Here is a 14,748-nt window from a genome sequence, read left to right on the forward strand (position 1 = left end):
CATTTGGGTCCTCTGGGTCATTTGGGTCCTCTGGGTCATTTGGGTCCTCTGGGTCATTTGGGTCCTCTGGGTCCTCTGGGTCATTTGGGTCCTCTGGGTCATTTGGGTCCTCTGGGTCATTTGGGTCCTCTGGGTCATTTGGGTCCTCTGGGTCATTTGGGTCCTCTGGGTCATTTGGGTCCTCTGGGTCATTTGGGTCCTCTGGGTCATTTGGGTCCTCTGGGTCATTTGGGTCCTCTGGGTCATTTGGGTCCTCTGGGTCATTTGGGTCCTCTGGGTCCTCTGGGTCCTCTGGGTCATTTGGGTCCTCTGGGTCATTTGGGTCCTCTGGGTCCTCTGGGTCCTCTGGGTCCTCTGGGTCCTCTGGGTCATTTGGGTCCTCTGGGTCCTCTGGGTCATTTGGGTCCTCTGGGTCATTTGGGTCCTCTGGGTCATTTGGGTCCTCTGGGTCATTTGGGTCCTCTGGGTCATTTGGGTCCTCTGGGTCATTTGGGTCCTCTGGGTCCTCTGGGTCATTTGGGTCCTCTGGGTCATTTGGGTCCTCTGGGTCATTTGGGTCCTCTGGGTCATTTGGGTCCTCTGGGTCATTTGGGTCCTCTGGGTCATTTGGGTCCTCTGGGTCATTTGGGTCCTCTGGGTCATTTGGGTCCTCTGGGTCATTTGGGTCCTCTGGGTCATTTGGGTCCTCTGGGTCATTTGGGTCCTCTGGGTCATTTGGGTCCTGTGGGTCATTTGGGTCCTCTGGGTCATTTGGGTCCTCTGGGTCATTTGGGTCCTCTGGGTCATTTTGGTCCTCTGGGTCATTTGGGTCCTCTGGGTCATTTGGGTCCTCTGGGTCATTTGGGTCCTCTGGGTCATTTGGGTCCTCTGGGTCATTTGGGTCCTATATTCCTATCCTATAACATATATATCTCCTATAACCTATCCTATAAATATAGATTTGATGACGTCATGTTTACACATCTGAGCGACAGAAATGAGCGACAGAAATGAGCGACAGAAATGGGTGACAGAAACTAGCTTCACTTTTGAGCGCCCGAAATTCCCAGGCAAACGCTATAACGCACCAGGTTTACAACCTGTGCGTTAATAAAGATATGAGTGTGTTTTTTGTGTTGTTTTATGGGTGAAACCGACATACGACAAGAGACAGAAGGATAAATTTATAAGGAACATTTATTAATCCATACTATGCACCTTATACACAATCTTATTATAATAGAGCAAACGTATATGGTTATGTCATTATGTCGCTATGTCTGTCGCTATGTTTATATGTGACAAAAACGTCTTCTTCTTCTTCTTCAAAAAAGATTACCACCCTCTTAATTAACCCTCTTAATTGCATTAAGACTGCTGAGACCCCTCAGACCTTTGACGACCCTTTAATTCCCCCAAGACGCTTCAGACCACCAAGACCCAAAACACCCCGGAGACCCAAAACACCCCGAGGACCCAAAACACCCCGAGGACCCAAAACACCCCGAGGATCCAAAACACCCCGACGACCCAAAACACCCCGAGTACCCAAAACACCCCGAAGACCCAAAAAACCCCGAGGACCCAAAACACCCCGAAGACCCAAAACACCCCGAAGACCCAAAACACCCCGAAGACCCAAAACACCCCGAATACCCAAAACACCCTGAAGACCCAAAACACCCAGAAGACCCAAAAAGACCCAAAGACCCTTAAAGACCAATAAGAACCTAAAGACCCTTAAGACACAAAAGCCCCTGAAGACTCCAAAGACACCGAAGACCCTTTAAGACCCAAAAGCCTCTGAAGACACCAATACCCAAAATACATCAAAGACGCAAAATACCATTGAAGGCCCAGAGGATCCAAAAGACCCTGAAGACCCAAATGGCCCTGAAGACCCAAAACACCATGAAGACCCAAAAGACACCGAAATGGTCAAAGATGCCTACCCCTCTGAAACGACATGTCGTGAGGTGTGCAGAGCGTGCCGAGACACGCTAATAATACCAATTTAAATGTAACACTTGATGCCTTTCCTAAGAATCACGAAATTAAATAAGTAAAATTAACGTAACACACAACAATTCAGCTATAAGTTAACTCACAACTCTTGAGATGGCAAGTTATCTCAAGCAAACAATTTGTAAAATAAACTCCAGTGGGTTATAAATGGATGAAGGGTCGGCGGTGAGCACGTTTGAAAGGATCTACTCCAGAGAGATGCGCACAGGATGAAGCAGACAGGCCATTCACATCTTAAAAGTCCTCAGTAGGTGAAAGCCTTGTCTCACCGAAGCATGGAGAAGAACCCGATTCCACAGGTCAGGTTGTGTGAGAGATGTTGGAGACGGGAACTCTAAGCTGTTAAGGACAATGTGCTGCGTGAATAAGTGGAGAGATTGGAGGAACAGGCAAGCTGCCTTCTCGACAATGGTATGCAAATCACCCAAAATGGCACCAGCGAGGGTATGCAAGCTTTGAAGACGTCTCCAAGACAACAGCAGTGCAATGTCCAACAAGTCGATTCAATGAGTAGCGGGAGTTCAGCAAATGATACCTCACTGTGTATGATATAAAAAGTGAATCTGAATCTTCACTGACCAACTTACAGTGGGGTAAAGTTGGTCTGTAGTGATCCAGGAATAGTGTAGTTGCTGAACCCTCCCAGGTTCACATACAGAAGACCCCCGATTACTACTTTATTGGCTGAATCAGTTTTAAAATGAATGGCGCAACAGCTCAGGAGAATGTGTTGTTTCCTTCCTCCACTTTGTCGCCTCCGTAACTTCTCCTTCTTTCATCCCTTTACGCAAACTGTTGGTGTCTTTTACATCTGATGTTATCACGACTGACACCACTGGCTAGTCCGTACCACTGGTCCTTAACGTGTGTGTGTGTGTTTATACCTAAAAAGTAACGCCAATTTTCGGCTTGATTGCCTTGGAGTAAAAACCGTTCTTCGGACTGACAGGACAATATATACAATGCCCTCCATAAGTATTGGAGCAGTGAAGTCAAATTTGTTGTTATTGCAATGTACTCAATAAATTTGCATTTGAGATCAAACGATGAATATAAGGCAGGAAGGATTACAGAAGGTTACCTTTTATTTCTTGGTGTTTCTATGCATACAGTATGTTTTACTATTGTTGAACAATAGCACTTATGATGTTCTTCCCCACATTTTAGGTAAGCACAAGTATTGGAGCAAATGATAGACAGGTGTTGTTGCATTGATCATTCACAAAAGAGCAGCAAATGTCTAGACTTGGTTTTAGCCTTTGCTTTTGCCTTCGGAGTCTACCTTTGGAGTCAGTAGCCAAAAAACAATTTAAGACCAGGGAATTGTCTGTGAAAGGAAATCAAGCAATTTGGAAGCTGAAAGAACAGACAAACTCAATTAGAACCATAGCACAAAAATTGGGTATAGCAAATACAACAATTTAGAATAGCTTGAAAAAACAAAGAAACCACTAGTGTACCTGGGAATAGACAATGACCAGGTCAGCCAAAGAAAACAACAGCAATTGATAACAAACATAATCAGAGCTGTGAAGGAAAACCCTAAAACAACCGTCAGATATCATCAACAACTCCCAGAATACAGGAGTGAAAGTGTCACAATCTACTGTTCGCAGAAGACTTTGATAGCAGAATTACAAAGGCTACACCGCAAGACGCAAACCTCTCATCAGCACTAAACATTGAAAGGCCAGATTAGAATTTGTCAAGAAGTATAGAGGTGAGCTAGTGAGTTCTTGAACAAAGTTTTATAGATTTGACCAAGATAAACCTTTACCAAAGCGATGGAAAGGTGAAAGTTTGGAGAAAGGAAGGAACTGCATTTGATCCAAAGCACACTACCTCATCTGTGAAGCATGATGGAGGTATAGTAGTGTCATGGCTTGGGCCTGCATGGCTGCCTCTGGAACTGGCTCACTCATCTTTATTGATGTAACTAATGATGGCAGCAGCAGAATGAATTTGGAAGTGTACAGAGACATTTTGTCTGCCTACCTGCAAGAAAATGCCTCCAAACTCATTGGGTTTCGCTTTGCCATACAGAAAAACAATGACATAAGTATAGAAGGTATACATCCCCTTTCAAATATTTCACCTTTTGTTGCCTTATAGGCTAGAATTGTATTACATTAAATCAGACTATTCCCACCTTTATTTACACATCCTAACACACAACTTCCAAGTGAAAAACAAATTCCACAAATGTCAGAAAATTAATTTAAAATGCAAAACTAGATTATCTTGGTTGGATAAGTGTCCACCCCCATTCAAACAAATTGTGGGTGCTTTTTCCACCATTCTAACAATCCTTCACTGCAATCTCCGATCAGGTTTTCTCCTGCGGCCACGTCCAGGGAGGTTGGCTACAGTGCCATTGGCATTAAACTGCCTGATAACATTGTGTGCGGTGGACACAGGAACATCAATGTCTCTGGAGATGGATTTGTAGCCTTGAGCTTGTCCAGGCTTGGCTACAATCTTGTGTCTGACTTACTCAGACAATTATTTGGTTTTCTTTCTTTTCTCCATGCTCATTGCAGTACACAAAGTGACACAAAACAGCAGAATAACTCCTTTTCTCTATTCAAACTGGTTGAATGAGTGATTTTTATATTGCAGGCACCTGCAACTCAGCATCGGTGAGTTAAATTCCAAAGTAAAGGAGAATCACCTGCTTGAAATCTAATTATTTCTAACAACTTCTAAAAGGTGCCAATAATATTCTCCGGGCCATTTTAGGATTTCTGTGTGGAATAAGCTAAGATTTAGTAATTTTTTCAGCTTTTTTTGTTTTGTTCCACTGCAAACCAAAGAAATACATTTGTGGATACCAAACGATTTTTAAATTTAACAATTTTTTGGAAGCAATGGTGCATTGTTTGAAAAAAGTTCACGGGTGCCAATGTTTTTGGCCATGATTGTTTTCTTGTTGAGGTTTTGGGAAACCACTTCGAAGTAATGGCAACCACCATGCAGGTCCCTTTGAACAGTTATTTCTTAGCAGAACATTATCTTTGTACATTCCCTTTATATGGGTTTACCGTGGGAGTTGTTGTATGCAGATGATCTGGTGTTGATTGCAGAAAGTATGGATGGACTGAAGGAGAAGATGAACAAGTGGAAGGAATGTATGGAGGCAAAAGGTGTGAAGGTGAATATCGGAAAAAACGAAGGTGATGGCAAGTGGTAAAGCATGTGGTGAGGTGGAAAGAACTGGGAAGTGGCCATGTGCTGTGTGCAGGAAGGGTGTCGGAGTGAACTCCATTCAATGTACAATGTGCGCTGAGTGGGTTCATCAAAAATGTAGTGGTTTGAGAGGATCATTGACCAGTGTGGCAGCTACATTCAAGTGTAAGGTGTGCACAGAGGGAGCTGCAGATGGAGTAAATGTTGAGTTGTATCTTGGAGACAGCGTGAAGCTGGAAGGTGTGAAAACATTTTGTTACCTAGGAGACATGCTGAATGGAGAAGGTGGATCAGACTCGGCAACGGTTGCTAGAGTGAGATGTGCATGGAAGAAGTTTCGGGAACTGAGTGGCGTGCTGACGAGGAGGGGAGTGTCGTTGAAGCTGAAGGGAAAGGTGTATGCTGCTTGTGTGAGAAGTGTTATGATTTATGGGAGCGAGACATGGGTAATGAACGTAGAGCAGCAACGAAGGCTGGAAAGGGTGGAAATGTGAATGGTTCGGTGGATGTGTGGAGTATCGTTGAGAGAGAGAGGAAGACAAATGATGAATTGCGAAAGATGATGGGAATAGAGCCTGTGATTGATGCTGTGAAGAGAAACAGTTTGAGATGGTTTGGTCATGTGTTGAGGAAAGATGAAAGTGACTGGTTGAGAAGAGTGATGGAAATGAATGTAGAAGGAAGTAGAGGATGGGGAAGACCGAGAAAGACTTGGCTAAAGATGGTGGAAGAAGAAATGCGGGCAAGGGGTTTAACAAGGGGAGATGCAGAAAATAGGGCAAAATGGAGAAGATTGTCATGGGGACCACAAGGCTAACCTCCGCTCTTGCAGGGAAAATGGCATTAAAATGCCTGTTGTTGTTGTTTGTTGTCTTCCCCTTATATGGGTTAATATGTCATGCGTTGGAGATGGGAAGCGAGGCCCTCCACTTATAAGGGGATAATTTGCCAGGCATTGCACACAGGCTCAAAGGCACACCATCTAAGCGTCATAGTAAGAGTGCTTAGCCAAAAAAGCATAACGGTAAAAGTCCTTTCGAAGGGTGTTGTGGGGGTGGGGTGGAGCCAATGAGAGCCCAAGAAACCCTCCTGAACAACCCCCAACCTCGGGAGGGGCCTTACAGAAAGGCCTTGGATTTGTTCTCTCTGCACGTGCCTGCATGACGCTCTCTGCTGCTGGACTGGAAACTCTCTTTCTGTACGAGTCCACTATGTACTCTTTACTCTGCACGAGACCACGATGTGCTCACTCTCCATGTGTCCCTGGCTTATGCTGCACGAGATCACGACATTCTCACTCTCCACCTGTCCCTGGCTCTTCCCTGCACGGCTCCTGGCACACTCGCTCTACTGAGTCCCTGACGCTGTTTGCCGGCTCAAGTTCGTGCTGGGGATCACCTTTACCTGTTCATGGTGCTCGGTGGCGACGTCAAGACAAAAGTCGTCGCGAGGAAAAACATCGGGTAACATTTGTAACCATTTGGTAACAGGATTCTGACGTTCGTTTTCCCCTCCCGCTCTCCCGTGAATGTGTGTTGGGCACCCTTGTTTGTCGTGTTTTATTTGTAGTGATTGACATGAGGCATAGATTAAGCTAAGTTTCTGCTTCTTGTCCCTTTTTCTTTAATATTGCTAAGTTCCACTGTACATACTTGCAAATGAATCGCATCATTAAACGTTTCCTTTCCAACTGTGTGAATGGCCTTTCTTTCATTGGTCTGCCATTTGCCCAGTTCGCACCCAGAGTAGTGATTGGCCATAACAAAATTAGCATCAGCCCGGTGGTTACCAAACTGTTGCTCGGCCATCTAAATTTCCATCCAGGAACAAAAGTGGAACACCGCCGGAGGGTGTGTTCCCCGATTGGAACCGTCACTGGTACAGGTAAATGGTGTCAGATGATTGGACCCTGCTATCGCACGACGGACCAATTGGCGTTCGTAGTTGCTGGTTCGCAACCTGCCGAAGTACGAAGTTATTCGTGCGCGGCAGCCTCAGGTCCGGTAAGTTCGGGAGGGAACGGAGGCTGCCCCCTCGTAGTAGACCCGAACCCCGGGCCGTAACAATATATATATATATATATATATATATTTACACACACACACACACACACACACACACACACACACACACACACACACACACGCACACGCACACACGCACACGCACACGCACACATACATACCTCGTTATAGTTTTTGGGTGTCTTGGTGTAATTTGAGTATCTCGTTTGTAGAACTTGTTGAACACCTGCTCACCTACTCTTGACAGTTATTTGAGCGGGAATGTAAAATCTGATCTTTAGCCTCAAGCAATGTTTGTTTATTGCAGGTGTTATTTGCCAGACATTAAAAAAACAAGTTTAAATTTAATACACTTTTTGCATTGATATGATGGCAGAGTGGATCATCTGCTTGCAATTGTTTTTTGACAAACAAGGGCTGATAAGTGACATATTGACACCATTTGCATTCGGGCCCACCTTTTTATTATGCACACATTGAAATTTGGGTTGGGAGGTGTGGGGGGTGTTAAATGGGAAAAGGTGGTGGTTTGTGAGAACAAAAAAGATGTAAGGAGTGTGTGGAAGGAATGTGGGGAAGAAGGAAAGGAAGTTTGGAAGATATCAGAGCCAGAATAGGGAGGGGGAGGGTGGGGGGGGGGGGGGGAAGTTAAAAGTTCTGCTGTATTTGCGTATGTAATAAATAGATGGCCTTTTATGGAGGTTCTACTTCAGGAAACAATTCCTTAAATCAACACTCCATCTGCAGCATACAATATATACATAACCACAAAGTTGAATTTTGATATCTCTACCTCTACCTCTATCTCTGTTTTCTCACCAGAAAGCTTACGAAGGTGTTGAAAGACAAAATGGAGCAGTCACAGGAATCCCATGACAATTTGCTTCAGATCATGAAGTCTTTGGAATACATCGTTCGCTTCATTGTTGTGTCACGGACCCTCTATGCACAGTAAGTTCGGCGGATTTCCACTTGCGCTTTCCATGACCGATTTGGAAGAAACTTTGTAGACTTTTAGATCGTGCTGGTACACCTGAATGACACTGTAGGACTATTCGCCTTCCGAACTGCTTTGATTGGCAAAGTGCATGTCGAGGAATAGTTATGATTGTTCCATCACTTTTTTTACTTTCTCGGGCATTTTTTATCCTATACGCTGTATGTATGCTTGGGATAATTGTGTTGCGCGAAGATGAATACCTCATCACCTCACTAGTGTCACTGCAATTTCACTGACCTGACTGTAGTCAAATATTGTACCACCTAAAACCTTTCCGGGCACACCGTCAGTACAACCACCACTTGTTAGCTCATTCTGTCCAACAGTTTAGGAGTGCATACTAGTCAAACCACAACGAAATAAACCTACATTCCGAAGTATGTACAAGTATGTATATAGTAAACTTTCTATAGGCACTGTAGGTAATAACATTATTTGATGACGTCACGATAGGACTGTGCATCCTGCTGACTTAACCAGCGCTTCACAGCGGCTTTGACATCGTCGGAAGAAAAATGTTCTCCATGAAGGTGTTCCATTTGGGGAAGAGATGAAAATCTGATGGGGACAAGTCGGGGTTAATGATTCTTTGTGGCGGCATTCAATTGACCGTCTCTTACTCTCAGTATCGTGGTGCACCAAACTCTCATCTCCAGTCAGTCATCCTAACTCTCATCTCCAGTCATCTCATCTCCAGTCATCTCATCTCCAGTCATCTCATCTCCAGTCTGTAATCCCAACTCTCATCTCCAGTCATCTCATCTCCAGTCTGTAATCCCAACTCTCATCTCCAGTCATCTCATCTCCAGTCAGTCATCGCAGCTCTCCTCTCCAGTCATCTCATCTCCAGTCAGTCATCCTAACTCTCATCTCTCGTCATCTCATCTCCAGTCAGTCATCCTAACTCTAATCTCCAGTCATCTCATTTCCCGTCAGTCACCCCAGCTCTCATCTCTAGTCATCTCATCTCCAGTCAGTCATTCTAACTCTCATCTCCAGTCATCCCAGCTCTCATCTCCAGTCATCTTATCTCCAGTCATATAATCTCCAGTCATCCTATCTCCAGTCACCTCATCTCCAGTCATCTCATCTCCAGTCATCTCATCTCCAGTCATCTCATCTCCAGTCAGTCATCCCAACTGTCATGTCCAGTCATCTCCAGTCAGCTATCTCAGCTCTCATCTCCAGTCATCCCAACTCTCATCTCCAGTCATCTCATCTCCAGTCAGTCATCCTAACTCTCATCTCTAGTCATCTCATCTCCAGTCAGTCATTCTAACTCTCATCTCCAGTCATCTCGTCTCCAGTCAGTCATCCCAACTGTCATGTCCAGTCATCTCCAGTCAGCTATCTCAGCTCTCATCTCCAGTCATCCCAACTCTCATCTCCAGTCATCTCATCTCCAGTCAGTCATCCTAACTCTCATCTCTAGTCATCTCATCTCCAGTCAGTCATTCTAACTCTCATCTCCAGTCATCTCGTCTCCAGTCAGTCATCCCAGCTATCATCTCCAGTCATCTAATCTCCAGTCATCTCATCTCCAGTCATCTCATCTCTAGTCATCTCATCTCCAGTCATCTCATCTCCCATCAGTCATCCCAGTTCTCATCTCCATGCATCTCATCTCCAGTCAGTCATCCTAACTCATGTCCAGTCATCTCATCTCCAGTCAGACATCCTAACTCTCATCTCTAGTCATCTCATCTCCAGTCAGTCATCCTAACTCATGTCCAGTCATCTCATCTCCAGTCAGTCATCCTAACTCATGTCCAGTCATCTCATCTCCAGTCAGACATCCTAACTCTCATCTCTAGTCATCTCATCTCCAGTCAGTCATCCCAACTCTTATCTCCAGTGCTTTATGCTTCACAGCATTGACAACATCGAGCTGCCCTCTGCCATTTTGACTAACATAGCACTGAGACATCTCATGTCAGAATCCCAAAACATCGCACCCAAATAATGTACAGATTGCACTTTATTTCATTTGAATATTTTTACCTGTTTTAGAGAAAAAGAATAGGAGGCGTTACTTTTCCACCACTGTACAACATCCACAACATTATTTGAAAGCTTCTCAGGCCAGGGTAGCCTCATGGTTAGTACACTGCTGCCAAACTCAAGTGACAAAACAAATGACTGCTTAAATTACTTTTTTCCATCGATTCCTTTGCTTTTGAGTGGAGTTTGATTTCAAATCCTGATTTCAAATGCCAGCTTTGTCTTCTGTCAGCACTAAAGGGTAAGCACATGAACAGGTGATATTTGCACATGGTGAATGTTTTCATTTCCATGTTGGTTTTTGTTGTTGTTGGTGGTGGTGGTGTTGTTGCTTTGCTTTGCTTTGACAGTATGCTACTGAGGTGGAGCACTTACCTTTTGAGCCATCTAATCTGGGTTTGATTCCTGACCTAACTATAAACTGTTGGATAGGTACTTCACAGGCAGGGCATTGCATCCCGATGTGTGTCGCCCCGCAGACATGTATGTTGAGCCAAAGGACCAATCTGCTCGCATTACTCGATGGACCTTAAAAAAATCTCACGGTGTCTTTCATGAGTAGTTGAGCTATCGCCGGCACCCCAAACAAACTAAATCACTGCCTTAATAACCCTCAGTCGAATATTTGGCCTTGGCGAGCCAGTTCGTGAAAGACTTGGATGGAATACGTTCTGAAGCCCACCCAGCAAGAAGGCAGGAATATTTGTAGGTATAGTACGAGTAGCTCTAGTTTTGTTCTGCAGAAGGCCCATTCTCCCCATGAGGCAATGTGACTGCAAAAAGCCTTTGTCAGTTGTTCTGGAAATTTGTGATAGACAGTAGCATTTTGTACTAGTGTCAGAAAATCGGAGGAATCATTTGACTGACGTGTACATTTGAAAGGGAATAAGTCGGTACTTGAGTAATTGTAACACATTTGGTAGTCACTGAGCCCAAGTACTTGGTTTTTCAAGGAGAAGATTGGTGGAGGAACTGGCACAGTTTGTTGGTAAATAGCATCTTCTCTTTGACTCATTGGTTCTCACTAGTGAGATACCCGTGCTGCGCACGGGTGGGAGGCCAGAAGCAAACAGGCAATGCAATACGGAGAATGGTAAAGCATGAAACCAATAAATTCCACATTCCTGTAGCACCCTCAGTCGCACGTCAGACATGGACAGCAAGTTCGTGAAGGACTTCCATGAAAACCGTACACGTTCGCAAACAAACGGGTCCGTTCACATATAGAAACATCGATCGTGGGACCGTGGCGAATCTGCATATGGCGATCCGTGAAGGTCACGTTCAGAAAGTAGAAACCATCATGGCATGACGTCATTTACTTGAACTCGATATCTCTTTTTTCATTCCAAACAACATAACTCCAATCACAAATTAATCACAAAATAAACTTTTAACAACATTGTTAATGTTTTCTTCATTGTAAAAACTACCAAGTCAACAGTTAAAAGGATTTTGAGCCGATAGGTGTTACAGCCTTGGCAATATCGATGGAGACAGCGATCTGTTAGCTTATACACCGCCCAAATAGCTATGTGGATTTCTCTCATGTAGAGATTAAACCCACGTCGTTTGAACTTTGCCCGAGGTCATTATTTACTTTTAATGATGTTTATATACGAATCAAAAAGAGGATAATTGGTTTTGGGTTGTCCTTTCCGCATATCTCGTGGGATGGTAAGTTGGAGAGACGGCCGTGATGGCGGGGAGGAGGTTGGAATTCTCTCAAGCAGGGATTCAACCCATGTCCGTATAAAAGGTCTTTGTCCGAGGTCACCGAGTCCGATCGGTGCAGTTGATCGGTGCAGCTGTGCAGCGATCGGTGCAGCCGTTTGTGCGGTACCCGGGAAAATAACGTTATGTGGGAGTCCAAACCTGAAAATGCTGGAGGCCAAAGCTGAAATTGGAATTACAGCCTATTTTACTCCAGGGGATCCCAGGATTACCCACCCAAAATATCGTTGCGATCGGTTCAGCCGTTTTTGCGGTACCTTCGAACGGACGGACGGACGGATGGACGGATGGACGGACGGACGGACAGACATTTGGTGAATTATAGTAAGATTCTCCGTTTGATCTCCTGCGGAGCATAATCCTTTAGCTAAACCAGCGACACTGTTTGCAATTATGAAATGTAAGACATTCTTAGATGTGTAAAGTCTTTAAGATATTCCAGAGCCTTCGGACTTGTCCAATGACTGTATGGAGTAAGTTGTCTATTGGTGGCTTATTTGGTGAACTCCGGTCCAAGCACTGCACAATGTGCTGTTGGCTTAGGTTCATCCCCCTGTACTGTGTATGTTGTGCAAGTGTTGTCACATCTTTCTCATCTGTATTCCCATGGGAATATTCCATTATTGGCTTTAGAAAACGTGTGCAAAATGGATTCCAAGCCTGCTGTCATTCATCACAGGTAATATTTATCGAAGTAAATTAAAGTACAAATTGTTGAGAAACAGGAGAGGTTTGAAAGTTTGGGATGAGAGGGTATTCCACAATCGTGTTATTTTGGCATGTGAGATGATGAAAGAATTTTCAAGTTTTGCTTTGGAAACGGGACCTGCTTGAGAGGGTGAATTTTGAACTTCTCTTTCGGCCACTGCCAACCTCCCTCCATCCCCACTGGAGTACTGATCTTGGGAATGCTGTGGACATGGAAAGCCAGCTTGTCTGCTTCTGGGCGATGCTTGCTTGGTCGGAAATTCAGGCAGGGCCACAAAACACACACATTGTTATCTGGAGCATAGTGAATGCAAAGTGAGTTTGTCGTCCTCAGAGAAACAAGCAGCAACCTTTGCCTCGTGCAACCAATAGCTAGGCGGCTAAAACTCATTATTAGGGCGAATCGTTCACATTGTGATACAAGCAAAACATTTGGCAAGTATACTCTTATATAGATGCTCTTTAAATCAAGTCGATTGGCCAACCAGAATTTCGACATGGTGGCCATTTTGTTTCGAAATGGCCGCCAAAATTGCTACAATGTGCCATACATTTTAATATTGAATTGAGGAGGTATAGTCAGGCAGATAGGTGTATCCATCATAAGAATTGTGGGTTTAGACGTACAAGCATGAAATTTGGCACAGTCATAGATAATAATCTAATGAATAATTCCAGATATGGACCCACCGAGAAAACGTCATATGGTAGCCATGGCGGCCATTTTACAAAATGGCCGTTTTGACCGCGATTATTTTTTACCGGACGACACAAATGCTTCTTTATGTTCTAATGAAATGACTCTAGATACACATATATGCCATAATTGTATTCTCCAAATGACCACAATTTTCATTTGTGTTGCCAGCAATGTCAATTAACCCACCAAGCACTGTAACGGTAACTTATATTACTAGATAGTTCCAGTTTGATCTTGTTTATACGTCACAATTTTCTCCACCACACTGGCACAAAGCGGTACATTTCAAACTAGCTTGTTTGCACTTGCATCGTCCCTTGCAACCCTTTTTGCATTTACAACAAATCAGCTCCCTTGATGAAATGCTGGCTTCAGGAAGCATGGACCACAGGGGTTTCCAGTTGTGGGGATCGATCCATCCCCAATCCCCAGGTGAGGGCAGATCCATAACAACCTTGAGCATGTTTCCCCAGCAGTGGCCACCCGTGTACACAGCCCTCTTGATTTGTTGTACCAGGGCTCCTCTGGTAGGGGGAATAGCTTGCATGGCTCGTCCTTTCTTCGTGAAGAGTGCCTGTCGAGCTTCGTCTATGTTGACGAGATTGCTGGTGCGATCGTAGAGAAGAATGGTGAACCGCTCGAGCACTGCCACAACGTCATCAGAGATGTCTGCTGTCCCCGTGGAGAGATGAACTAACGCTGGCGTCAATTCGTCAAATACTTTCCAGGTATCCCAGGCTGTATTCTTGCCCCGTGTATTAAATGACGAGACTGTGTCACACCCTGTGTATGCATGGAACATCGGGAGGGCCTGTGACTTATCTGGTCCGAGGAATGCTGTAATTTCATGTGCTGGAATATACCTGAAGTGCTGGCCTGTCCCAAAGGCCACCCAAAGCTCCTGGATTTTGAGTTTGGTTGTTGCTGCCACAGCCAATACCACTATATCTGTATCCACCGTACGCAGAAGAATTTTCTGAAATCCATCACGGACTGCATCCGCGAGATGTATCATCATTCGTGTATCAGCCTCCTCATGGTCACATGGGGCAAGATGACTGGTGTCGCGTGCGGGAATGCACGTCACATCTGAACCATCCGTGGTGACTATCTGCTTATCTGATACAAGATGTGTGATGTGTTTTGTCAAGAAGGCAAACAGTTCTGTTTTGTTTGCATCAATTCTCAGGAACTGCTGCCAATTTCCTGGAAGAACAGTGGATCCGTCAACTCTCCTTCGAATGCCTTTCCCACGTTTGTCCCTGGCTTGAGATTTCAGGCTGTTGTCACGGTACTGGTCCCAGACTATATCCACACGACAGGCTCTTTGCAAGTGACCTTGTATGTGTGGCAAGAATACTTTCAGCGCATAATCATCAAAGGTTTTGGCA

The 14,748-nt window shown here is 44.6% G+C and overlaps 1 protein-coding gene across 1 annotated transcript in view; it reads left to right on the forward strand.

Annotated features, from left to right (window-relative positions):
• LOC137423806 (dedicator of cytokinesis protein 1) overlaps window positions 1-14,748 on the forward strand; it is a 968,048-nt gene that overhangs the window by 272,835 nt on the left and 680,465 nt on the right. Inside the window, exon 22 of the mRNA XM_078773719.1 lies at window positions 8,037-8,165. Within this exon, the coding sequence (XP_078629845.1) occupies window positions 8,037-8,165 (129 nt within the window). The remainder of the gene's footprint in view (window positions 1-8,036; window positions 8,166-14,748) is intronic.

Source organism: Myxine glutinosa, chromosome 3 (assembly GCF_964187855.1).
Source record: "Myxine glutinosa chromosome 3, kmMyxGlut1.1, whole genome shotgun sequence".
Classification (NCBI taxonomy): Eukaryota; Metazoa; Chordata; class Myxini; order Myxiniformes; family Myxinidae; genus Myxine; species Myxine glutinosa.